General features: G+C 44.1%; 3 protein-coding genes across 6 annotated transcripts in view; 1 reads left to right on the forward strand and 2 right to left on the reverse strand.

Annotated features, from left to right (window-relative positions):
• nup160 (nucleoporin 160) overlaps positions 1-7,282 on the forward strand; it is a 22,729-nt gene extending 15,447 nt beyond the window's left edge. Inside the window, exons 21-34 of the mRNA XM_037106427.1 lie at positions 1-95; positions 246-341; positions 481-575; positions 950-1,046; positions 1,349-1,454; positions 1,577-1,737; positions 1,898-1,958; positions 3,901-4,011; positions 4,097-4,220; positions 4,849-4,950; positions 5,047-5,188; positions 5,294-5,419; positions 6,775-6,870; positions 6,971-7,282. The exon at positions 1-95 is cut by the window's left edge and continues 25 nt beyond it. Coding sequence (XP_036962322.1) covers positions 1-95; positions 246-341; positions 481-575; positions 950-1,046; positions 1,349-1,454; positions 1,577-1,737; positions 1,898-1,958; positions 3,901-4,011; positions 4,097-4,220; positions 4,849-4,950; positions 5,047-5,188; positions 5,294-5,419; positions 6,775-6,870; positions 6,971-7,054 — 1,496 coding nt within the window. The 3' untranslated portion in view covers positions 7,055-7,282. The remainder of the gene's footprint in view (positions 96-245; positions 342-480; positions 576-949; positions 1,047-1,348; positions 1,455-1,576; positions 1,738-1,897; positions 1,959-3,900; positions 4,012-4,096; positions 4,221-4,848; positions 4,951-5,046; positions 5,189-5,293; positions 5,420-6,774; positions 6,871-6,970) is intronic.
• Positions 7,283-8,764: 1,482 nt separating this feature from the next.
• Positions 8,765-19,820, reverse strand: LOC119024041 (fibroblast growth factor receptor substrate 2-like). 2 transcript variants are annotated; one of them, XM_037106428.1, is made up of 7 exons: positions 19,342-19,820; positions 13,244-13,331; positions 12,650-12,741; positions 12,265-12,451; positions 11,737-11,871; positions 10,936-11,114; positions 8,765-10,218 (listed from the first exon to the last, which is right to left on the reverse strand). In XM_037106428.1, exons 3-7 carry the CDS (start codon positions 12,713-12,715, stop codon positions 9,172-9,174), a joined length of 1,614 nt encoding a protein of 537 aa, XP_036962323.1. In that variant the 5' UTR covers positions 12,716-12,741; positions 13,244-13,331; positions 19,342-19,820; the 3' UTR covers positions 8,765-9,171. The 2 variants fall into 2 exon arrangements, with proteins under 2 accessions (XP_036962323.1, XP_036962324.1); XM_037106429.1 differs by having other exon boundaries at positions 10,936-11,099; positions 19,342-19,814.
• Positions 19,821-20,983: 1,163 nt separating this feature from the next.
• LOC119024546 (receptor-type tyrosine-protein phosphatase beta-like) overlaps positions 20,984-26,193 on the reverse strand; it is a 35,055-nt gene continuing 29,845 nt past the window's right edge. For all 3 annotated transcript variants that reach the window (XM_037107444.1, XM_037107443.1, XM_037107445.1), the window contains 7 exons: positions 26,047-26,123; positions 25,756-25,890; positions 24,640-24,762; positions 22,308-22,471; positions 22,073-22,208; positions 21,757-21,871; positions 20,984-21,673 (listed from right to left, as the gene is read on the reverse strand). In XM_037107444.1, coding sequence (XP_036963339.1) covers positions 21,651-21,673; positions 21,757-21,871; positions 22,073-22,208; positions 22,308-22,471; positions 24,640-24,762; positions 25,756-25,890; positions 26,047-26,123 — 773 coding nt within the window. In that variant the 3' untranslated portion in view covers positions 20,984-21,650. The remainder of the gene's footprint in view (positions 21,674-21,756; positions 21,872-22,072; positions 22,209-22,307; positions 22,472-24,639; positions 24,763-25,755; positions 25,891-26,046; positions 26,124-26,193) is intronic.

Genomic DNA, 26,193 nt, shown 5'->3' on the forward strand with positions numbered 1-26,193 from the left:
CAACGGAAGTGGAGAAGGAGGAATTCCTGATGAGACTGGTGGGCAGCGAGGAAGAGGAGCCTGCCTCCACTCCCAGACTGCAGTACTACAATAAGGTGACAGTACACCTGAAGTAACAGACTCATTTCTGAACAGCAGAACATTAAACATGTAAAACTATCAGTCAACAAGTCGATCAACAGAAAATCCAAATGGCTTCAATGGGGTGTGTGTGTGTGTGTGTGTGTGTGTGTGTGTGTGTTCAGGTGCTGCGGTTGTTGGAGGATGTTGGTCTACCTGAGCTGGTTATCCAGTTGGCCTCTCTGGCCATCACGGAGGCAGTCAGCGACGTCAACAGTCAGGTAAACAGCTCCTTAGAGGCATGACGTGATTTATTTTGATATCCATCTCACTGAGTTCAGATCAGTGCTGCAGTTTACTGTATTATTCATATATAAATATACATTTATTATAAATGAATAAACCTGTGGTTGTGTTCAGGCTGCTCTGTGGACTCGAATATTCAAGCATCATCTGGACCTCGGACACAACAGTGAAGCTTATGAAGCCCTCACACAGAACCCAGACTGCAGCATGTACGTGGTGATGGCGATTACAATTACTAAAACTTTTTATGTTACAACTTTTCAAAGTAAAGATGGAAATATGAAAATCTTGTCAAACAACTGAAGACAGTTGACATGAACACAACAGAGTTATACTATTAATTATCGTTAACTATATATGATATGTTATATGGTTATTACTTTGACCTGTATATTAACAATATATAATATTACTTTTTCCTGTGTATTAACTGTATTTAATATTACTTTGATCTGTATATTAACTATATTTAATATTACTTTGATCTATATATTAATTATATTCAATATTAATTTGGCCTGTATATTAACTATATATAATATAACTTTTTCCTGTATATTAATTGTATATGATGTGTTCTCAGGCAGTTGGACTGTCTCCGTCAGTTGGTGGTGGTTCTGTGTGAACGCTCTCAGCTCCAGGATTTAGTCCAGTTCCCCTACGTCAACCTGCATGATGAGGTAAAAACCCTCTCCTGACCTATGACCTTTGACCCCGACCTGCCGCAAGGTCACAAATAGAAGATGATAAGTTTCACACAAGCAGACAGCGCTGATCACTAAACTCACTGTGGCCACTAGATGTCTCTGTACGACTGGAGCATGTTAATCAAAGAGCTCTGAAAAGGTATTAGTGAGGACCAAACGTCTCACCTGAAGGTTGAAACACAATGAAGTAGTTCCAGTGAAGGTTGTCCTCACAGAGCTGTAGTGCTACCGCCCGCTCTAAGGGATTAAAGACAGACATGTTGTCTCCTCATCAGGTGGTCAGTATCATCGAGTCTCGAGCCCGAGGTTTGGACCTGCTGGCTCATAATTACTACGAGCTGCTGTACGCCTTCCACATCAACAGACACAACTACAGGAAAGGTACAGACACATCTGTCTGATGCTGATACACATCTGGTTATTCTATTAACATCTGTTACTGAAGCTAAACATCTGTCTGTCATGTGATTTTATTAAAAATTTGTGCGTGTGTGTTCGTTCAGCGGGGACAGTCATGTTTGAGTTCGGGATGCGTCTCGGTCGGGAGGTTCGGACTCGTCTCGGCCTTCAGAAGCAGGTGAATTGTTACCTGGCTGCTCTCAACTGTCTCCGCCTCATCAGACCAGAGTACGCCTGGATCGTCCAGCCTGCCTCCGGAGCTGTGGTACTTATATATACTTTACACATATAAACATAAACACATTTGTACTAATTCATATAATTATATACACATACAGTATAGACACACAGAGCAGGATCTGTGTGTAGAGTTTGTGATTGTTTCATTGCGATTCTGGTTGAAGTGTGTTTTGTGTTTGATGCAGTATGAACGTCCAGGAGCATCTCCAAAGAGAAATTCTGATGGAGAGTTTTCTTCTGAACCAGGTGACTTAGCTGTCTTCAACAAAACTTTATTAACAGCCTCACTGTGGACAGTCAGTCTTTATTCAGCATTACTGAGTTTTCTGTGACATTAATTTGTTCAGTAGTTTTGTACTTGGTGACAAAGAGGCTCAGCGTAAATTAGGAAGCATTAAAATAATTGGATAACAAGAAGATTAAAAGAGGTCATGTTCTGTTCTTTGGGTTTTTGCTTTTCCTTCATTGTGTTTCAAAACATCTTTGTGCCTCTACAAAGTGAAAAAACAGTCCACACCAGAGGGAGTTACTCTCTGCTGCTCTGCCTAAAACACCTTAAATTACGTACATCTCTGTGTAACAGGCATTATGTAAATACATAAATAAATACAAAAATAAATACAAAATGCCATTCAATAGAGCGCATATCTCTGCTAGAGCTCGGCAGGTGAGGCCCCCTTTAATTGAATCAAGCCTAATACACATCAGACTGTATTCACTCACAGATACCAGGCAACTAAATCCACCAGTTGTTTGTGTCGATTTATTCTTTATTAAGATCTTTACAGTATTCGCTGAGAAATTAACAAAAATGTTGAAAAACCTCTTATCTCACAATGGTGATGAAAGAGGGGAAAATTCCCACATCTATCCCAGTTATCCGGATCCGTACCAAAAGTCAATGGGGTCTAATTCGGGCCGAGTCCCATCTCCCATCCAAGTTTAGCTGAAAACTGTTTAGTAGTTTTGGTGTCCTCCTGCTGACAAACCAACCAGCGATCATGGGTGAAAACATACTAACTCTTTGGTAGAGATAACAAAGCTTTAACATCTACAAAATTAAAGAAGCCTCAGAAAGAGCAACGGAGGAAGGAAATGGATGTCAAAGAAAATATGGATTTCAAGAGGAGCCTTGTATTATCACTAACATGAGGATGACATGCATGACATTTCTATCTTTGGAATGATCACCATGTTGGATAAGTTAGCCATGCTACCTTAAATCCATGATGAGACTCACCAAGAGACGTGTCAGAGCGAGTGAACTCTGTCCGTTGATCTCGACTGTCAGCAACCATGACGAGTTGTAGCTGAGAGACAGTAAATACATTCAGACGCGCTGCTCTTTCTGTTGTGTCCTCTTTAGGTACACATTAAATGACAAATTGTTTTACTCAAGGCCATATATCTGTTTTTAAGGTTGATTTAAAAACAACAAAACATGTTACGACTACTATAGTTACTTTTGGTTTCCACATGATATATCCCAGGATTACAGAGACTACTAGTTAAGACTGGACCTGCAGTGATTGAATAAAATATTGAAATATAAATGACACATTTTTAAATGTTATGTTGAGTTAATTCATTGTTATATTATTTGAGTAATAAAAAAAAATATAGACTAATTTTAAAAAATCATTGATAGATGAATTGATACACAAATAATCGTTAGGTGCTAACCTGTTTAAAACAGTGTGAAAGCTGCAGCAAAGCAAACATACTGTGAAGTATGTAAACCTGTTCCACGAGGACACACGGATAAAAGTAAGAGCTGGAAAATTAACAGAACGTGACCTCTTTAAAAGTGGGAGACAGAAACAGTTAAACAACAGACTCAACTAGAGTCATGAAATTCTGCTGGACAGGAGTCCTACTGTCTTCTGGACCTTCGCTGCGCTCAACAGCAGACAGGAAGTCTTCAGTGGACTGTAGGTGGTTTATTGTGGGACGCTCTGCCTCCTGGTAGATGACGACCACATCACACACAATAAACATGACCTGTGTTTCAGATAAAGACTGTTGGTAAATGTTGACCTCATGAGGTGACACACATACACAGACACACATGTCAGGTAGATTTTGATGATTAGATTAATCAATATGTTGATACATGAGTAATTTGTAAATGTAAATTATTGATGTGATCACATGATGTCATCAATGTAAAAACTTTGATCTCCTGCAGTCAAACGTCAGGTCGACATCCTGGAACTCAGGGACCTGGAGAAAGAATACATCCTGTCCCGCAGCCGTCTCACCCTCGCCCAGCACCACCCGCCGTCTGCAGCCATCGCTGGTACACCTGTTCACCTCTAACACCTAGAATACCTGTTTGCCTTCAGCACCTGCAGCTGTCTCACCTGTCTGTGTCTCACATGTAGGCAGTGCATCAGCAGTGGAGATGGTGTCCCTGTTGGTCCAAACTGGACTCTTTGACTCAGCTCTGTCCGTCTGTCAAACCTTCAGACTGAACCTGACGTCCGTCTTTGAGGGTTTGACCTTCAAGTGAGTTTTAACTCTGTTCAGTTTTCAGATGATAACAGACGTGCAATCACATGATCACATGACTTCAACATGACTGTACTTTAATAATATCAGTGTTTTTCTGTATATTTGTATTTGGGAACAGATTTTTGGTTTTCCACAGAATCCTGTGGATCTTCATGTTTTAGAACTGAAGTATAAAGAATAGCCCCTTTGCAAGGCGGGAATCATGCACCGATTCTCTGCATCGTCCTGTGTGAAAGTTTCAGATGCGGAGGGGGGGGCAGTTTCACTGTGGCTCTGATCCGCCTCTGGAGGTAGTATCAGAGCCACAGCAGAGGAGAGATGGGTTTGTGTGAATGGAAAAGCTGGGTTAGGGTTGGTGGTGCCCACAGACTGGAGAAACTGGCAGTGATGTGGCATCTCTCTGTGAGAAGGAGTGAAGTTTATACAAGTTTATACAAGTTTTGAATTGCTTCAAGTTCCAACATAAAAAGTGGACAACATCAGAAGGATTGATGTTCAAACTTTTAATAGTCAGCAATATTTGAATATTTTAAACATGAAGTGTTTCTGTTTAGTGTTCTGAGCTGATGTTAACATCACAAGGAGACAATGACATGTTTAATCATCATTCACTCTTCTTCAGGTGCGTTAAGCTTCAATTTGGGGGGGAGGAGACTCAGAATGAAGCCTGGAGCTGGTTGGCTGCTAATCAGCTGTCATCATTCGTCAACACCAAAGAGTCCAGGTTTGACTTTATTCATCTAAACTTTAACGACAGTAAAGAGTTCCGACATCTTTCTTTCTTTCTTTTAAAAATCTTTCTCCTGCTTCATGCGTCTAGTGCAACAGACGAGGCGTGGCGGCTGCTTGCCTCCTACCTGGACAGGTTTTCCTCCTCTAACGCTCAGTACCACCGCTGTGTCATCAACAAGCTGCTGTCACATGGCGTCCCGCTGCCTGATTGGCTGGTCAAGTCTTACAAGGTGAGAGATTTGCCAATAGAGAGAGGAGAGACAGTTGACGTTGATGTCATTTGTATTCAGACCAATCCTGGTTATTTTCCCATGATGCACTGCTGTGTATTTCAGGCCGTGGATGCTGCGTCTCTCCTGCGTCTCTTCCTGAACTTTGACCAGCTGGACGCTGCAGCTGAGCTGGTGCTGGAGTATGTAGACGCTCTGTTGGGGAAAGGACACCAGTACTTTGGAATAGAGGTACTTCAGAAAATCAGCACTCTAGTACACTGATCGTGTTCGCTGTGAGGATGTTTAATGTCCCCGACAACCTTTGTAGTCTCATTCAGACACTTGTTAGCATCCGATAACTGTTTTTAACACATGAAGAGCTTAACCCAAACCCTAACCCAGAATTAAACTGTGGGACATTTAATGATTTGATGACAAAACTTGTGAATTATTCAGCCACACACCTTATTTCACACATTAGCCCCTCCTAGCTATCATCACAGTTAATTTACATTGTGTTTTTTGATCATCCATGTTTAAAGTCAAATGATAAAGATTTGTCAAATTCTTGTTGTTTTAGCTTTTAACACAGCAGAATGACTCCAAAGCCTCTGGGGGTGATGTCAGAGGAACATGGCGTCCTGTATTTAGTTTCATGTATTTTGAATGCACCACGTCTCCTCCTGCGCTATAACACTACACATGAACAGTAGAGGCAGTGTAAATCAAATCAATTTTATTTATACAGCCCAAAATCACAATCGGATCGCCTCACTGAGCTTCACAATCTGTACAGTGAACGACATCCTCTGTCCTCAGACCCTCGATTCAAGTGAGGAGAAACTTCTCGTTAGAGGAGGATCCTCTGCAGGATGGACAGGGAGCAGATGTCACATGTACAGAACCACAGTTTACAAGTTGCATCGACAGAATATCTGATACAAATGAAAGAATGGGTAAAGTGAGAGGATCCAGGAGACGACGAGCCAATGAGCCACACCACCTCCTGTCCATCCTGCTGACCCCATCAGTGGCAGACAGAGAGATCAGAGTGAAGAGGCAGCAAACTGTACAGAAACACAGAGAGGAGGAGCCAGAGGAGAGCGAGGAGCCAGTGGAGCACAGGGTCTGATCCACATCTGTCAGTATGTGAGGCAGCAGGAGCAGGGAGAGGTAGATGGTCAGGGGCCGAGGTCCATCAGAAGGGAGCCTGAATGAAAAAGGAAGAGGAGGAGGAAGCTATAGGGAGTGTAAAGAGTGACAGCTTGCAGCTTGTGGGAACAAAACAAAACAAACGTTAGAGAAATGTGATGCTGATCAGAATCAGCAGGTTGTTTCCCGTCGTTGTAAAATCTAATCCTGTAGGAACTCATTGAGACTGAGACTGACCCACTGAAGAAGCTAGCAATCAAGGACTAATTAAAGGCAACGTCAAAGAAGTGAGTTTTGAGTTTAGATTTGTGGGCTTCAGTAGAGCCAATATTGACGCCTTTTAAGTGTAGGACAAGTACAGGAATGTGACAGGGTCAGAGGTCAGTGAACGCATCAGCAGCATCACATGTATACAGGTATGAGAACTGTATGTGTGTGTGTGTGTGTTGCAGAGGCCTCTGTCTGCGACGTCATCATCAGTCTGGCTGCCGTACACTTCCATTGATCAGCTGCTTCAGGCTCTGAACGAGACTCAGACCAACAGCAGTGTGAGTCATCATCACTTCCTGTTGTTTTACTGTTTCAGGTAATGAATATGTCACCTGTGGAAATCGACTGTTTTAATCAATCGCCATCGTTTGTTTTCAGATTTACAATAAAGTTCGAGACAAACTGGACAATTATCACAAACTGGTGGAGCAGACGACGAAACGTAGACTCGTCGCCCGATAAGGTGACTCATCGGGTCACCTGCTCATTCTGACCAATCAGAGGCTGTCAGCTGATGCAGGAACAGACGTGAAACTAAATATGAATATTTTTGTAGCATCTGTTTGTGGATTAAACGTGTTGTAAATATTGAGTGCTGTGCTGAAGATGTGAAACATCTGTTTAGTTTTTATAAGAATCATCTCTTTTGTACCCCTGTTTGTGATGAAATAAAAGTTTTCCTTCAGCTCAGTGTGTTGTCAGTCTGTAGTCTCTTGTGGTCAGATCTGATCTGTGAGTGGTCTGCCCTCTAATGGCTACCTGTAAAGGTCACATAACATATCCAGGTGCCAGATTGTCATCAGGGATTGTCTTCAGTTACATGACCAACTTTTCCTGCTTGTCTTCAGAAGCAGCCCATGAGTTTCTTTACAATCTGTGATTATAATGTTCATCACAACATCACGTGTTTTGGCGTTACACTTAAATATTAGTTTATTTGTATGTGAATGCTGCTAGCTGCAGAACTTGAACATTGACACCATATTTCCAAATGATGCTCAGTGATTAGTATCATCTAAATTATGTGTTAGGGTCTTTTTTTTAATCACTATGTCAGCAAGTGTTAAACAGCATCTGTATAATTTCAGTTCAACAAGTACTTCAATGAGAAAGCGCCATTAAACTTTCCTCCTATGAGTTGATTACTAGTAAGTGAGCAATTAAATACATTTACCTTTTAATTAAAGTATTGTTTTAGGGGATTGAATACAGTTTGCCTTCCAATATTAAACCATTACTGAGTAATTAGACCTTTAATGTTAAAAAGTCTTGCTGGAGTTGCTATATTCAGTCCTAACTTCATTCTGTGGGGGAAAAAAAGTTTTGTGCCTTGAAGTTCAACTTGCCACCAAACTGGTTGAAGAAACGTTTGGTTTTCGATCAGAGCGTCTATGACCTGTCAGTTGATCAGCGCCCAGGCAGTGACGATCTACGCCACGCAATGTCGCCATTTTCTTTCTTTTTCTTTCTTCTTTGTCAGGCCCACAAAGAATCTTGGGATATGTGAGGCCAAATACAGGGAAAAGGAGCATCTGGAGGAGCCTTCGATTTGGGACAGCCTTCGCGCAGCATTGTGATGTAATTGGCCTTCAAATGCTCCTGTGAAGGATGCAGCCTTTGAAGGGTTAACCCTAACCCGAAGGCTGCAGCAACCCTTTTTTTGGGGGGGACTTAATACAGTTTTATTGTAAGTACAGATGAAGAGACGACAGGAGGAGGACATGAGACACACAGCAAAGGACCCCAGGCCAGGAGTTGAACCCGAGGCCGTCACAGCCTCTGTGCATTGGACGCTGCAGCCTTCAGAGCATTTTTCTGCCGACCAGGACTGTGAAAGTGCCAATCCATGCCATAGGTTGTGTCCCAATTCAGGGTCTGCATACTTCGGAGGAGCATTTGAAGGCCAGTTATATCACAACACTGTCTGACGGCGCCTTCAGATGTTCCTTTTCCCCATTTCTGGAGGATGCACCTCTGTGATCCTTCGTGGCCTCACATATCCCAAGATTCTCTGTGGACCCGAAAAGAAAGAAAGAAAATGGCGACATGTGAGCTGTGTGCAAGGTGTCATTACCTTTGCGGTGTGTATGAGGTGTTACCTGTGTGCACGATGTGTCGTTACCTGTATGAGGCGTCACCAAATACGTGCATCAGATAAAGAGTCTCATCTCAGTCAGTACAAATAAAAACAGAACAGACATTTATTGTGCAGCCAGAATCTACTGTACATTTTCAGAAACATAACGTGTAGTGTACCGTGTGTACCACCATGGTTACCAGGTGGCGCTTGTCCATAGATACTGACTTACAGCAGCATGTAGTGAATCATATAAAAGGCTAAATGGAATGCTTTGTTCAGTAATACTGATTTGTACCATATAAGGAGGAATGCAGTCATCAGTGAGTCATCATCAGAGGTATTACATCACCAGAGGTTCATAGTGACGGTCCACCTGCACAGGTGACCTCACAGGAAGTCATTAACTCATGTAAGACTCGGAGTCTGTCACTGCGTCTCCGTGGGAATATAAAGAAGCTCGTGTGAGCGCCGGTGTGTTAACAGGAAGTCAAGGTGCGGGTCACACAGTGCTTTTGGTGGGCAGCTCTGTGCTGTTGTGTCGCGTCTTGCGTGACGTGCCGTCGTCTCGTGGCCGGGCTTTCTGCAGGTTGGACATGGCAGCGGTGCGCTCGATGTCGATGAGGGCGTAGAGCTCCGTGCGACGGGTGGGGGTGGTGGGGGGCATGGGGGAGGTGGGGGTGCGAGGTGTGTGGGGGTTGCTGCCATCTGAAGTGCCCTTGTTCCCGCTGCTGCTGTCCATCTCTACCTCAATGTAGTTGAGGGTTTTTGGTGGCTCTGCGTGGCCTGACGGAGGCGGCCGGCGGAAGTCAAAGTTGAAGATGGTGGGTCCGTCGGCACGGCGGCGGGCCGTGTCGGGCCGGTGGGCACTGAGCGGTGCTGTCACGTTCTCCGTGTTGACGTAGTTGTGTGAGGACTCGAGGGCAGCAGACAGAGGGTGGGAGTAGGAGTGGTGCAGCAGGCTGTGGTGAGCGTGGTGGTTGTAGCCGTTAAGCGACGGTGTCTTCAGCCCGCCACAGCTGTTCTCCTCGTCCTCGGAGCTCGGCTTCCTCGCCTCCCACACTGGCGGTAACGCTGGCAGGTTCTCGTAATCCAGCAGGGCAGTGCGCCGCTGGGCTGAGTTGTTGACATTCTGCAGGTCTGGGGTGAGGGGGGGTGGGCGGTGGCGGCGAGGAGCAGTGGAGGGATTGGAGGAGGAGCCATTGGGGAGCGGGGGTGCCGGCTCGGGCTCGGCGGGGGCCTCGCTGTGGCCATTAGTCTCTCTAGGCTCCTCGAACTCCTTCGCCTCCTGCTGCTTCCTCTCCTTCTCCATCAGCTGCCTCTGAACTGGGGTGGGGCCCAGCACAAAGCGAACACCCTGCGGCTCCAGCAGCACCTGGGGCTCCGGCTGTGTGGGCGGGGCCGGCAGCTCAGTGCGGACTCTGGGAGGAGGCGGGGGAGTAGGAGGACACTGAGACTGAGGAGATGAGGGGCTCTCCAGAGGGGTGGTGATGGTCAGAGGGCTGGGCTGCTCCTCCAGGAGCCCCGTGGTGTTCACATAGGTGTGCACCTGCACAGGTGACAGCACACACACACACACACATTATATCATCATGACACCACACAGCAGCTTTTTCATAGGCACATCCCTTCAGCTGCAACTCATGGGACATTTATTTTGAAAAAATGTGTACAGCAGTCAACAAGGAGAGACACTGGGTCAGAACCTCACACATGATGTTTGTCAGTTTGTTGTAATTAAAGTCAAACCTCATGTAGTTTTGTGTTATAGCTCAGTGAACTACATCGACACATGACAGTTTACACCGGATCAATACTTTATCTGTGTCTCTTCATTCACTATCAGACAAAGGTTCGATCAATGATGATGAAACAGGAAGGGGCGGGGCTTAAGCTTTGTCAACATTCAAAGACAAACAGCATTTATTGATCTCCATAAATCAGAAACAGGCCTTTAAATATCTAGATGTTTAATTTCATTATTTTCATTATTTATTTATATATTCAAATCTTATTGATTTTGATAAGTGTCCCTGCATTTTATGTCTGATTTTGTTTTTTACAGTTTCCTGTCTGTTGCTCTGATGTTAGTCCTTTATTTTAAAGATTTACAGTTGGTCCAGGTTAGTATTTCCTGTTATTTGGAGGTGGTCTGTGTGTAATGTGACAGAACTGAAACGCCCCCTGCTGGACATCAAATTCAAACGATGATGACTTCCTGTTTGACATCACCACTGATCATTAGAACAGGAGGTGTGCGACTCACCGCGTCGTCAGCCACCAGCAGTGGGTGAGTGGACTCTTCTCCCACCGAGGGCAGACGGGTGCTGGCCACAGATGGGTGACGGGTGGAGGGGTGAGACGGGGCCTCACCCACAGAAGGGATCCTGGTCACACCGTTAGGAACAGTGGGCACCGAGTACCCTAGAGCTACACACACACACACTTTAATAACAGATTCATGAAGTCAGCTTCAGTCTGTGTATTCATGATTTTAAATCGTAGATCAGTTCAACACGTTGTACATGTCTCGTGTCAGAAGCAGATCTCGTCTCACTCCTATACTACAGCAACTATGAGAGCACAAACTACCTCAACACAGAAAGTCAGTGTCCAGTCACCTCGGCTGTCTTCTGACACATCCGTTTGTTGTTTGTGAAATACGTCTCAGCTATTACATACCAAGTTAATGCTGCCTGATGCACAAATGACGCAGCATAAATCACACTGACATCATGACGTTAGCATCACTGATGTGTTTGCAGACATTCAGAGCTGTAAGTTACACACATCTACTCATAGACACAGGACCAAAAAAAGGAGCTGGCGTGGAGGAAAATGAGTGAGGAAGTCAGATTATCTGGTAAGTCATGGAAATATGTCTACGCAGAGCATAGCTCTGATCGAGAACAAGCATTTTAAAAGTAGTTTGCTTGTCATCAGGTAGAAGCTGAAACTCACCCAGCTGGGTGCAGTGAGAGTAACGTTATTAATAATCCCGCCAGTGTAACACAGAAAATGGTCTCTTCTCATTTGGTGTACGCAGAAAGTTATGTACTGTGTGTACCTGCAGGAGTGTGTGCTGCCTGGTGGTTGGTCTCCAGCACCGCCTCTTCCACCACACTGATGCTGTGGCTGTGCATCACCTCCTGCAGCATGTTGAAGATCTCTTCAGCTCGAGAACATTTGAAGGCAAAAATACCTGAAACAATAACAAACATTAACAATCTGATGATGTCATCACTACATCAATTAGATGATGACATCATCATGACAAGTGTGTGATTCTCTTTGGAGTTGACATCATTAATAAATCTACAGTAGAATCAAATCATCAATGAACTAAACACTGCACAGACCTCCACACCTGTATCCTTCACCTACACGTACCTCCACACCTGCACCCTTCACCTACACGTACCTCCACACACCTGCACCCTTCACCTACACGTACCTCCACACCTGCACTCTTCACCTACATATACCTACATACAGGACTGAACCGGTTCAGTCTGGTCTGAACTGGTCCAGGCTGCTTGCTGTAAACAGTTGTCTGTGTTGTTTTGTTTACTGTGGTGATGTCATCAGAAGGTACCTTGTCCCGTCTGGCAGCGGCGGCCGCTCTCAAACGAGAACAGGTTGGAGTCGTAACCATAGCGCCTTAGGCACAGATAAGGCCACCTGACGTCGTCACGGCGATGTGTGTGGAGGACGAGCTCGGCATCGGTTAGCTCCATCACACCTGAGCCCAACTCGTTCCCATCGTCATCCACGTTTATCACCTGGATGGGCGGGCACACGCACGCGCGCACACACACACACACACACACACACACACACACACACACACACACACACACACATTGAGCCAAAACATGTGGTGTAAACTCTGATGAAGTGTGACACGTCAGTTCAAGATGCTTCATCGTCAACAAACTCAGTTTCATTAGTGAACAGTCCACAGTGACATCATCACTCACCTTGAATTTGCTTTGATGATTATCAGGAATAGACTCTTTCTCTGGACAGCTTAGACAGCTACCCATGGCTTCTTCAGAGCACCATCTGATGTCTGCACTCACACACACACACACACAGCAGCTACATGATGTAAGATCACACTTGGTGAAATATTAGTGATGTGTTTTTAAAGTTATCTTGTGTTTCTACACCATCTGTTCTAATTCGGTAGAATGAAGCGAGATCATGCTCACTACATGTTTAATAATGTGGCCAGACAGATTCACCGTACGGATCACTGTAAGATCTTCAGAATAATTAAATTCATCTGGTCTGTGAGCATGACTGCAACAACACAGAAGAATTACACTTCCTCTCACTGATGTATAAACTGTGTTGGCTCAGAGTTCACCTGTTGCTGATCACAGTACGATTTATTGATCGAGATGGATCGTCTCCTGTTCGACCATCACTGTGTGTCTGTCTCTCATCTACTGTTACCACTAATGACACAATATATTCATTACCATACAGGAACATCCTGATTACCAGTAATCATCCTCATTTATCAGATTATTACTGCTATTACTGTGTGTGTGTGAAGGTGTCCTCACCTAGATCCTGCCTCCAGTAGCTCTGGTTCCATCCTCAGAGCCTGACGGACTCTCATGCTTTAGTTGATCTGTGAACATGAACAACAGTCTACACACACACACAGAATATATTAAGGTAATATATAAATATACATTATATGATATAAATTATATACAACAATACTATCTTCATGTGCTGACATTGTTTTGTTGCACTCTGAGCTCAGCACTCACCAAGAGTTCTTTAATGAAGCTCTGCTGGACTCACTAACACTGACTGTAATCAGTAGCCCCATTCACACAGGAGAACATGCAGCCACAGTTCACCAATTCTCCACAGGTGATTCACACATAGCAAAGCATCTCCGCCTTAAAAATGAACCACTGTGTATTCACACAAAAAGCCAGTGCTGCGGCTCCTAAAGAGACGAGACAGTCATGATGATGACGTCGGTGTGTTTTCAAGGTGTTTCCCTGGTGTCCTCCCTGTCAATGTCGCAGGGATGGAAGCTGTTTTCCGGGGGAAAGTTCCCTGAAGTCTCAGTCCGGACTGACTGTCGCTGTGATTTATTTTCATTACAAACACTCAGTGAGCTAAAGTTTTTTGCCAGTGACAGACACTGTTTTTCAGGCAGAAACGAGACATAGATTCATTAGGACACGTGGGAGAACAGATGGGAGGACAGACACTTTGCCACGTACAGCTGTAGTATTTTTTTCCTCATAGAAGTTGCCTAAGATGGTTAGTTACTACGCTAGTTTTGTTTGCTCCTGTAACGTTGCATTATGGGACATTTCTCTGTATTAAGCTGAGTGGAGGACCTGTGTAGATAACTGACTGTCCGACTGACACGCCCTCGATACGCGAAGCCAGCGTATCCATTCACACTGGTTTAGTTCTCCAATAATGCAGCCCTGATCAGACTATCTGATCAGAGATGATCAATGTTATTACGATTGATCATTGGACTATCGGTTGATCTGTAGTTGGTGTCCGAGGAAACATTTAGATGACTGTAACTTTCATTTGTCTCAAATCACTGAAACATTCTTAGCTCCAGCTGAATTTTAACTGAAATGGTTTTAAAAATGACTCATGATTATTTTCTTTATTGATTAATCAGCTGATTATGTTCTCTGTTGTTTAGAGGTGGGCTGATCAAGACATACAGGTTTTAATGTGGGGTGAAAACTCTGCTGGCTCCTCAGTGATGTGACGAGGAGGAGTTTATAGTTCCAGATGTTTCTGTGTCCAGGTTCTGATAACATTTACAAATGAAATATTTTGTCTCTCATGCAGCCTCCTGTCTGTCTGTCTGCAACTAGTAACTAAAGTAATCAAATATAAGTCCACATGCAGGACTCACTGTCTCTAAGTGAAAACACGTGGAGCAACTAAATATTACAACAAACTTACTGGTAGAGAATTTCACTTTAAATGTCAACAGTGGTCAGGTCCTAACACAGAAGTCGGAGCTGTGGTGAGTTGGACTGTAGAGTCAGAGGTAGAGTCAGTGGTAGAGTCAGTAGAGTCAGTAGAGTCAGAGGTAGAGTCAACAGAGTCAGTAGAGTCAGAGGTAGAGTCAGTGGTAGAGTCAGTAGAGTCAGTGGTAGAGTCAGTAGAGTCAGAAGTGTCAGAGGTAGAGTCAGAGGTAGAGTCAGAAGTGTCAGAGGTAGAGTCAGTGGTAGAGTCAGTGGTAGAGTCAGTGGTAGAGTCAGTGGTAGAGTCAGTGGTAGAGTCAGTGGTAGAGTCAGTGGAGTCAGAGGTAGAGTCAGAACTGTCAGAGGTAGAGTCAGAGGTAGAGTCTAGGGCTGCCCCCAAATAGTTGACCAAATTTCATTGGTCAACTGGTCACAGGAAAAAAAAAATTTGGAGCCATGTCTTGTCAAAATTAAGTCAAAATCTATGTGACTGGCAACTGGCCGGTGTATAAAAGGCTGGAGGGCTTTTAATTTGAAGGGCCAGATACAGGCAGTCGTGACACTCACTCACTGTCAGTGTTTTTTTTTTTTAAACACGGCAGGTCCCTTCGACATTGAGGTTAGACAGTTAACAATTAATAGCCAACCATGTCAGGAAAGACGTCTAAAATATGGGATCATTTTGAAAAGAAGAAGGATGACCCCAAGACGGTGACATGCAAACTTTGCAAGAAAAACTGCCTGTCACTCCTCCATGACGAACATGATGTACCACCTTAAACATGTAAGTAGCCTAGCTACCTGCCCACGGCGGCCCGAACATTTGAAAGCAGAGATAAATACACTGACGACGGACAGACGCTCGTCACCGTCAGCCAGGGACGGGGGAACACAATTTTTGCGAGAAGACTGCGGCAGCCCACATACACCCGCTATAAAGCAGCTAAAATTGAAAATGAGTATAGTGGCACTGAGCTAGCAGAATAGCAGCGCAGAGCCGTTGTTCCACCGTCTGGGGAGAACCTTGTATATGCGTCGACTAATCGCTCTAAATGACAACCACTGGTCAACCAAGAAAATCCTTGGTCAGGGGAAGCCCTAGTAGAGTCAAAGTTAGAGTCAGAGGTAGAGTCAGTAGTGTCAGAGTGTCTGTTTTAGTCCGCCGATTTTCCGCCTCGGAGGGTACACTTTTTTCCGCCTCGCTTGCTATCTAAAAACAGGTGTCAATGTGCTGGCCTAGCTGCATGAGATGGGCGGAGGTGTCAATGACCTGCAGCCGGGGAGTTTTAAAACCAGGAAACAGCTGATCCCAGCAATCAGTCCATCACTTCATCCGCGGACATCAAGATGAGCAACTGGACAGCTGCTGAGATCCAGGAGATGCAGCGTCTCCTCGGTCTCTGTAGCTGTTTGGTTGTGTTAGCCTGTTGTTGTGTCGGCAAGCTAAGGACGGTCGCTACTTTCAAAATGGAAAGCCCCCCGCTAAGAACCCAGTTCTAAACTCTTATGGGGTGCAATGTAAAGCTCTTATTTTAAGAAAAATTCGTTGTCACTGTTAACAGTCCAACTTCGAGCTTCCCATCACATGTTTACGCCTACCTCAGGGGTGGCTTTTAGAAAAGGAGGAATATTACGCCACATTGCCGCCCTTACCTTGGAGCAGATGTGCTGCCTTTCCCATCTAAAAAAAGGGCTTGTGATTTGCCTCACTCTTTCCGAGTTGGGCGGAAAATCTGATATCATTTGCCCCATGGTCGTCTAGCTGGAAGCAACTACAACCATGCTTCCACATGCTTGCTGTTAAAGCGGAGGCTGCCGGGTAAATGTTGTACTGAGCCATCTCAGTTTTTTGTTATGCGCGCACCACCGACTGTCCAGGCGCTGCACTTACGCAATTACAAGTTCCACCTCTTGCATTCCATCAACATTACATTGTCAATTAAGAAAATCGATTTTTGGCTTTCGTAAATCAATTCAGAATTGACCAGGTCCACATCGCGATGCATCTCAGAATCGATTATTTCTCCCATCCCTGGTCAGAGGGAGTGTCAGGGGTAGAGTCAGAGATGGTGTTAGGGGTAGAGCCGGTCTGATGGTGTTCACAGACTGATAAGTACACAGGTCCTTCATTCAACTCAAAATAAAGAGAAATGTCCCACAGAGCAACGTTACAGAACCAAACAACAGTAACATGGTGACTGGTCATGTCTTTGGCAACTTATGAGGAAAAAAATACTGCTGTTATATGTGGAGTGTGTAGACATAAGTGTCTGTCATCCCTACTCTGTCACATTTCTTCTTTTGCATCTGTCACCGGCAAAACAAGTGTTTGACTCCTTCCACTATTGTGTTGCTGTAGTTACTGTTGTCACGGTGACGGTCAGCCCTCCAGACAGACTTAGATGCTACCTGCATTTCATTGTCTCTGTGCTTGTACTGTGCACAATGACAATAAAGTTGACTCAAATCTAAAAATCTAAATTAATTCTTATTTCTCCTGACATTCAAAGCAGAGTGACACTGATGTGATCAGACAGTACAGGCCTAGCTCAGATTCATGATTAATACTGTATATATGAGCCAATATGTGCAGATATGAAAACTTTTGACAGAACATGACTGAGAAATATTTGCTTGGGGTAATTAAAATGTATTCAATTCTAAGTGAAGAAAGAATAGCAGTTGATATATTGATATCTGTAATATTTTAGTAAACTGGGCTCTGATATAAAGACATGACCTCGGACTAAACACGCTTCAACATTTAAAAGACCGAACAATTCATTCATTCATTCATTCATTACGAAGATAATCAGCAAAGTCATCACCTAATAATGCTAAATTACTGTCTTTAGTACAGTTACACTTAATTTTATAGATGAGTTGATTTCAGGAATGCAGTTTCTTTGTCTTAATTAACCGAATTGTAAAACAAAAAAGCACAACTGCAGAATCTGATTGGACAGGCAGGAAAAGTAATCGGTATGCCACCCCCATCCTCTCTCCAGGAAATCTTTGAGGAGACAGTGAGGAGGCAGGGCTGCAAAATCACTGGTGATCCAAATCATGTTCCTTCCAGCGAATACGAGTTGTTGCCATCAGGAAAAATGTATAGGATGCCAAACTGCAAGTTAAATAGATATTAACTGTCCTTCATACCTACCTCCATTAAATGACCAAAAAGAGCAAAATTGTGTGTGTGTGTGTGAGTGAGTGAGTGAGTGAATGGGTGTGTGTGTGTGTGTGTGTGTGTGTGTGAGAGAGAGAGAGAGAGAGAGAGATTCATAAAGGGACTGTGCAATAAAAACAATGGTATATGGAAGTGCAATAGAATAATCAGTGCCATAGCATTAATGATGTATGGGTATATGTGCAACAAGAAGAGCGTGTGCAAAAAGTTCAGTGGCGAGTGTGTGTGTTCTGTGCTGATATGAATTTATGCCATATGTAAACAGACTTCCTCCTCCTTCCTCTTGTGTTGTTTTTTTATTTTAGTGTGTTTTGTGATGTGCTATAAGTGAACATGTGACATTCTTTTGTGTCCAAAACAAATTTCTCCTAACATAGACAATAAAACCAACTAACTCACTAACCTAGTGATTACTGAACTGTCACAAAGCTGATATTAGATAAATAAACAGAACTGGTTCCAGTTTGTCTCTATGTCATGTCTCAGTAAACCGAATCTCTTCTGGTTCTGGACTGTTATACATTTAGCAATGACCACTGGACTCAGAAAGACGTTCATTTGTCAGTGACGTCTGAATAATTAAAGGAGCAGTCTGTAATTTTGTTGAAGAAATATTAATGAGAAGAGAAAGATCAAACTCGTTGTTTTCATGATTGAATAAAGTGAACAGATGAACACACTGATTATAGGACTTTCACTTTGTTTATATGTGGCGGACACATATAAGTTTGCATCATTACCGTGTTAATAGTTCTTCTCCAGAACTACATAATGCTCCTTTAATCATCTGATAATTCAAACAATGGGTAGTTAAAGACATAGACCATGTCTGTTACAATCAAGTGTTGAGTTTTGACCTGTTCAGCAGAGTTTAGACTCAGTTTACTGGATTCAAACAGAAGATGTGAGACAGCAGACGACTGACAGCTCAATAAAACAGTTTGTTAGTTTGTCCTGTGAAAGCTGAGTTGATGAGTTTGACTCAGAGAGAGAGAGAGAGAGAGAGAGAGAGAGGCCTGCTGCGAGCCAACATCAGCGTTAATCAAGTGACCGAATCAAACTCATGTTGTGTCTCCATTACAGCTTCACACACTGTGTGTGTCTTTGTGGGGTGTTTACCAGCCGACACACACACACACACACACACACACACAGATGAAGAGCTCAGACAGCGAGCAGCTGCTGGATTAACACAACTGACTCACACTAAAGCTTCACTTGTACAAGTTCGGACAACTTGACTGGAGCCGCAGCTCGGGGCTCAATAAGTTGGTAATTAGCCGGAGCAGGCTTCATTCTCTCGGTGCGGTGTGATGAGAGTGTAATGGCAGCTAGTTAGCACAAAGCTAAGCTGACCTCTCTATTGGTTGAATAAGCTAACACAGATTTCAGCTACCTAATTAGCTCCGAGGCTACAGTTAGCGTTCCGAGAACACACCAACGCATTCCGCTCGCTAGCTGCTCCCTAACTGAGAATACAACGCTGTGTTCATGGAGACATACTTACAGGACACCGTCAGTGTGTTGAATTTCAGCCTCCAAACTTTCCGGACATCCACTCGGTCGTGAAGCAGCTCGGATTTTGTCCCTGAACGACTCTGGCCAGTAAACCAAGGAGCCAGCTAGCGTTAGCCCGCTGCTACACCAGCAGATCCTCCATCTTTCCTCTGCGCTGCTAGAGCGCCAAAAAAAAACAATCACAACTTCTTTCTAATGTGTCTACCGCTTGTGTTCGCGCCAATCAAACAATGAAAAACAGTTTAAATCCATCGAGAGTCCTTCGGGGGTCACTGCCGGGGCCGACGATCCGTCCAAACGCACTTTTTATCCGCCGAAAACCAAGTTTGCTGCGATCGGACCGTCTTCTCTGCTGCTAGCCTGTTGGGCTAAATCACTGCAACTTGGCTAAACTTCCGAGAGTTCAGCAGCTCTCAATGTGGTGAAGCCCCGCGTCACTGCGCATGCGCGGCCCGTGTGGTTTGGGATAGCCGTGGCCTCTCCCAGCGGAGACATAATGAATGACTAACCGAGAGTCATCTGAAATACATAATTACTCGTTTTATTCAGACACCCACAAATATGCGTCATCACATGATCCCAACACGATGATTTACATGAAGACAGACAGTAAAGAGTTAAACATTCCTGCAGTCCTGTCGGAGCAGGTCGCACAATAATCACATATTTCTACATGTTTAATGAGCTGCTCTGTACAAGAGGTCCTGACACAGTACTGGATGATATGAAGCTAACTAGCTTGTGACTCACATATGTTCCCTTTAACTCAGACAAGAACATGGATGCACTTTATGATCATCTAAAGGCCTGAAACATACTTTAGTTTGTCTGATGTCACATCTGACCCACAGTCTGATGACAGCAGTGGGTTACAGAGACCAGACATCAGTTAGCATGTTAGCACTTCCTGTCTCAAAGTCTGAGTTTGTTGAATGTGTTTTTACTCACTAGTCCGTCTTTACAGGCCACTTTAGTTCCACACTGTTCTAACTCTGACTTTACAACCTGGATAGTAATTATGCAGTAAGACTCTTAGTGGTGGTGATGTTTCAGTCATGTGACCGTGATGTCGTCTGTTTGTAGCCTCACATTAGCTTCTTACTGCTACACAGTTAATTTAGCTTCACACATCATAGAGTGGAGTTCATCTGTGGAGATTATCTGGATCAACAGAACCTGGAAGGATCAGAACCTTCAGATTATGTTCTGTAATAATCCAGAATCCAGTTCAGTAATATCAGAGGGACCAGAGAGATGCTAACTGCAGTTAGCTACAGAGACACGTCTTCACTGCAGCTGGGGTTAGGGTTAGTCAACCCTGAACACAACACAGATACAGAGTCTAAACTTTAAAGGAACAGTTCGTATAAACCATAAACTCAGTCCTCCTCTCCTCCCCCTGATGATACAGTCCTCCTCTCCACAGCTTCACAGAGAAGATTTCTTCTCATAAAAAGGTGTAAATAACATCTGTTTCAATTAGCCAGTTGTGAAGCTCCAGAAATGTTTTGTGGACATTAAAACTTAACCTGATTCTCCACCATCAGCAGGAGAGGAGACAATGACTGAGTTTACTGTTTGAGTGAACTATTCCTTTAATAAAGAAAGCTAACAGATGCTCCAAACTTTAGTCGTGATTTAAATATTTATTGTGACTTATCAATGTCATGTATGTAAGGCTTCAGGTCAGTTGTTACCTTTTCAGGGAAAACATGATGATGATGATGATGATGAACTCTGATTACAGACAAACAGGAGAAACTGCTGCACTCAGCTCACTGTGCAGCAACATTCAGCTGCCTTCAGCTGACACAGAACACACTGAAGCCTCTGACTGACACGTGTCACACTTCAGCTCAGTAACTGTCCTCTGACTGTCCATCATCTACACATGAGAGAGGGCCTGCAGACACAACTCAGGGCTTAATACTTATAAACTGATAGAAAACAAACTGCCTCTCTGTAATCCATCCATTCATAATCAATCTGCATCATCATCATCTTCTTCTTCTTCATCTTCATCATCATCTGAACAGACTGACCTGTGCGCCTTCATCATCACAGTTTATGTGTTTGTTCATGTGTATCATGTGTTGTTTTTGATGTACAGACATAAAACACATGTTTATAAAACCATCAGATACAAACAGTGTGATGATGTTTATGTTCATGTACAGTTTGTTTACATTAATTCTTTACGTCACATAAATAATCTTTGTTATTTCATGTTTCAAATATAAACAGAATTTATATAAAAATAGAAGTTTCCTGGACTGATCGATCAGGGGTCAATAAATCTTAGCGTCTGGTGCTCAGCGTATCTGTGGAGGAAGAATCAATACATTTGATTATCAGTGATTCTACCGGCTGTGATGAGCTGCAGGTGGAGGACTTTGTCACTCACCTCTCTGGGAGGTGTAGCTCACGTTCTCATAGACGGGACAGTTCTCCTGCTCACAGCGCAGCTTCCTGGCCCTCAGCACATCACGCACACACTGATGGATGTACGCATACTGCACCTACGTCAGAAGGTGGAGAGACTACATCAGGTCAACACCAAGGAGGTGTAAAGACTACATCACATGATAACTGAGGGAGTGAGCAGACTACGTTAGGAGGTGGAAAGGCTCGACAGGTCAACACTGGGGAAGTGAAGAAACTACATCACATGATCACTGAGGGGTGAGGAGGTGAGGACATTACGTCAGATCAACATCTACCTCCGTCTGCACCATGTGTGAGCGGTGGAGTCGTAGGTCGAACACGGAGCCGTAGATGTCCATGCTGTCTTTGGTGTTGAGCTGCTGCAGCACTCGATCCAGAACGATGAAGGTCCCTGTACGACCCACACCAGCACTGACACACACACCAGAGTCCAGTTAAAAAACATGAATTTAACTGAAGCACACACTTTGATAGGTGCTGTGTCTTGGGGGGAGGGGGGGTGATATGTACCTGCAGTGAACCACGGTGGGTCCAGATCCAGGACTTCTGTTGACGTAGTCCCGGACGGTCCGAACAAACTGGATGAGGGACTGAGTAGTCTCTGGGACTCCGTGATCAGGCCAAACAGTGTAGTGAAACTGACGAACCAGCCGAGTGAAGCTCAGCTGCTCCTCCTGACACACACACACACACAGCCACACACACACAGGTACACACACAGTGTTGACGTGAGGCGTTTCTTCTGATTAACAAGAGATTTATTTTCAGAACGCATCTCAGAGACGAGCAGCTGCTTCATTAATCATGAGCGGATCTGAAGTACAGGCGGATGTGAAATATGACAGAAAGCTGATTCATCATCAGTGTTATTAATCTGTAAATCTTTGTTGTTGTTGTGGTGTTGTTTTGTTGTGTTGTTGTTGTGTTCTGTTATGGTTGTTGTTGTGTTCTGTTGTGTGGTTGTTGGTGTTGCTGTGGTTGTGGTTGTTGTTGTGGTTGTTGGTGTTGTGGTTGTTGTTGTGGTTGGTGTTGTGGTTGTTGGTGTGGTTGTTGTGGTTGTGGTTGTTGTTGGTGTTGTGGTTGTTGCTGTGGTTGTTGTTGTGGTTGTTGGTGTTGTGGTTGTTGGTATTGTGGTTGTTGCTGTGGTTGGTGTTGTGGGTGTTGTGGTGGTTGTTGTTGTGGTTGTTGGTGTGGTTGTTGTTGTGGTTGTTGGTGTTGTGGTTGTTGCTGTGGTTGTTGCTGTGGTTGTTGGTGTTGTGGTTGTTGGTGTTGTGGTTGTTGCTGTGGTTGTTGTTGTGGTTGTTGCTGTGGTTGTTGTTGTGGTTGGTGTTGTTGTGGTTGGTGTTGTGGTTGTTGTTGTGGTTGTTGGTGTTGTGGTTGTTGGTGTTGTTGTTGTGGTTGTTGCTGTGGTTGTTGTTTTGGTTGTTGTGGTTGTTGTTGTGGTTGTTGGTATTGTGGTTTTTGCTGTGGTTGTTGGTGTTGTGGTGGTGGTTGTTGTTGTGGTTGTTGTTGTTGTGGTTGTTGCTGTGGTTGTTGTTGTGGTTGTTGCTGTGGTTGTTGTTGTGGTTGTTGCTGTGGTTGTTGTTGTGGTTGTTATTGTGGTTGTTGTTGTTGTGGTTGTTGCTGTGGTTGTTGTTGTGGTTGTTGCTGTGGTTGGTGTTGCTGTGGTTGTTGTTGTGGTTGTTGGTGTTGTGGTTGTTGTTGTGGCTGTTGGTATTGTGGTTGTTGCTGTGGTTGGTGTTGTGGTTGTTGGTGTTGTGGTGGTTGTTGTTGTTGTTGTTGTTGTTGTTGCTGTGGTTGTTGCTGTGGTTGTTGTTGTGGTTGTTGGTGTTGTGGTTGTTGCTGTGGTTGGTGTTGTGGTTGTTGCTGTGGTTGTTATTGTGGTTGTTGGTGTTGTGGTTGTTGCTGTGGTTGTTATTGTGGTTGTTGTGGTTGTTGGTGTTGTGGTTGTTGGTGTTGTGGGTGTTGTGGTGGTGGTTGTTGCTGTGGTTGTTGTTTTGGTTGTTGTGGTTGTTGTTGTGGTTGTTGGTATTGTGGTTGTTGCTGTGGTTGGTGTTGTGGTTGTTGGTGTTGTGGGTGTTGTGGTGGTGGTTGTTGTTGTGGTTGTTGTTGTTGTGGTTGTTGCTGTGGTTGTTGTTGTGGTTGTTGCTGTGGTTGTTGTTGTGGTTGTTGGTGTGGTTGTTGTGGTTGTTGGTGTTGTGGTTGTTGTGGTTGTTGGTGTTGTTGTTGTTGTGGTTGTTGCTGTGGTTGTTGTTGTGGTTGTTGGTGTTGTTGCTGTGGTTGGTGTTGTGGTTGTTGCTGTGGTTGTTATTGTGGTTGTTGTTGTTGTGGTTGTTGCTGTTGTTGCTGTGGTTGTTGGTGTGGTTGTTGGTGTTGTGGTTGTTGTTGTTGCTGTGGTTGTTATTGTGGTTGTTGTTGTTGTGGTTGTTGGTGTTGTGGTTGTTGCTGTGGTTGTTATTGTAGTTGTTGTTGTTGTGGTTGTTGGTGTTGTTGTTGTTGCTGTGGTTGTTGTTGTGGTTGTTGGTGTTGTGGTTGTTGTGGCTGTTGGTATTGTGGTTGTTGCTGTGGTTGGTGTTGTGGTTGTTGGTGTTGTGGTGGTTGTTGTTGTTGTTGTTGCTGTGGTTGTTGCTGTGGTTGTTGTTGTGGTTGTTGGTGTTGTGGTTGTTGCTGTGGTTGGTGTTGTGGTTGTTGCTGTGGTTGTTATTGTGGTTGTTGTTGTTGTGGTTGTTGGTGTTGTGGTTGTTGCTGTGGTTGTTGGTGTGGTTGTTGGTGTTGTGGTTGTTGTTGTGGTTGTTGTTGTTCTTATTGTTGTTGCACATGAGCTGATTATTTGGAGACGTACGCTGCAGATGTTGAACTCTCGGATGGTCCACTCTGGCAGGACGGACTCCGACAGCATCCGGACGATCAGGTCTCCGTAGTACAGAGGGTCGTGATCAAAGGGCCAGTAGTGGTCACACTTCACCTGGACACACAGGAGACAGACGTGTGAAGCAACATGTGATGTCTGAACAACGAAACAACAGCAGAGTGCTGGAGAGCAACACTGAAGTGAATCAGATAATAAGTGACAAATAAACAGAAAACTCATTCATGTCACAATCATAATAATTCAACTGTGTTTATGTGGTTATTGTTTCTATAAATTAATCTGTTAATCACTCGTCATTCAGATCTGTAACCATCCACTGATCCTAAACTATGAAACAGTTTTTCATTAGAGCTCTGGAGACTAAATCATTGATCATCTTTAATAATGATAAATGAGATACGAGGATGGTGTTCAGACACCCGTGATTAATGAAGCCTGACACACTCAGGCAGAAGCTGGATGTGGCTCTTCATAGTTGACTTTACTGTTGTAGGAACACATGTCCTTCTGTCTCTGGATTTCACAGAAAGCCTGTGTCTAATATTAATTACTCCTTTCATCCCCAAGCTGACTGTTGTCAGGGGAGGCACTCTGCAGTCTCTCACTTCTTCATCTAGCAAGGAGGACGATGTTTGCCTTGCAATAAAACTTTCAGATGACCTTCACCTGAGATTCACCTTTTCTAATTTTCAACAGGTTCGACCATTTGTCCCCCCACATTACATTTATTAAGTTGTGTATCTCCTACACTGTTGATCTTGTATATTTATTGATCACTGATCATTAATTGACAGTATGACGTCTCTATGTCAGTGATCATAGTGGGAACACGTATGTCCAGCTGCTGGAGCTGAAGTGAGATCCTACAGCAAAGAGCAAAGATTCATTCAACAGAAGCCAGCCATTAGTCTGATGACACGTCTTTGTGCAAACATCTGCATCCAGGTGTTCACTGCTGATGTTTTATGTCATGTATTTTTCTTTCATAAACTCCACTGAAGCTGATCACACGTCTGTCTGGCTGCATCCAGACTGTCTCCCAGGTGTGAGACAGATCCGGAGGATGACGATGTATGACACACTCACCCTGCCTTTCTCCACACACTGAGTGACCATCACGATGTTGTGGACATTCTGCTCCCAAACCATCTTCCAGAAATCATCTTTGGTTCCTGGCAGTGGACCCTGTGTGGCGATGTACTCCCGACGGAAGTTATTCCCCTAAAACACATTCAAACTTTGGTGTATGAGGTGAAAGGAGTTGATGACAGAGATCAGAAACAGCTGACAGGAAAATTATGTGTTAACTTATTATAACATGAAACCACATGTTAAGTCACATGTTAAGTCACGTGTTCAGTCACGCGTTTATCTTACAGGGATGTAGCTGGCATTGATGTAGTCGGAGCACGGATCATCATCCACGTAGGACAGCTTCACCCTCGTTGAGTCGTCTGAACAGAATCCAGAGACAGAAACATACAGGTGAGTCCATGCTCATCTGAACAGGTGTTTTCTTCTTCT

Source organism: Acanthopagrus latus, chromosome 8 (assembly GCF_904848185.1).
Source record: "Acanthopagrus latus isolate v.2019 chromosome 8, fAcaLat1.1, whole genome shotgun sequence".
NCBI lineage: Eukaryota > Metazoa > Chordata > Actinopteri > Spariformes > Sparidae > Acanthopagrus > Acanthopagrus latus.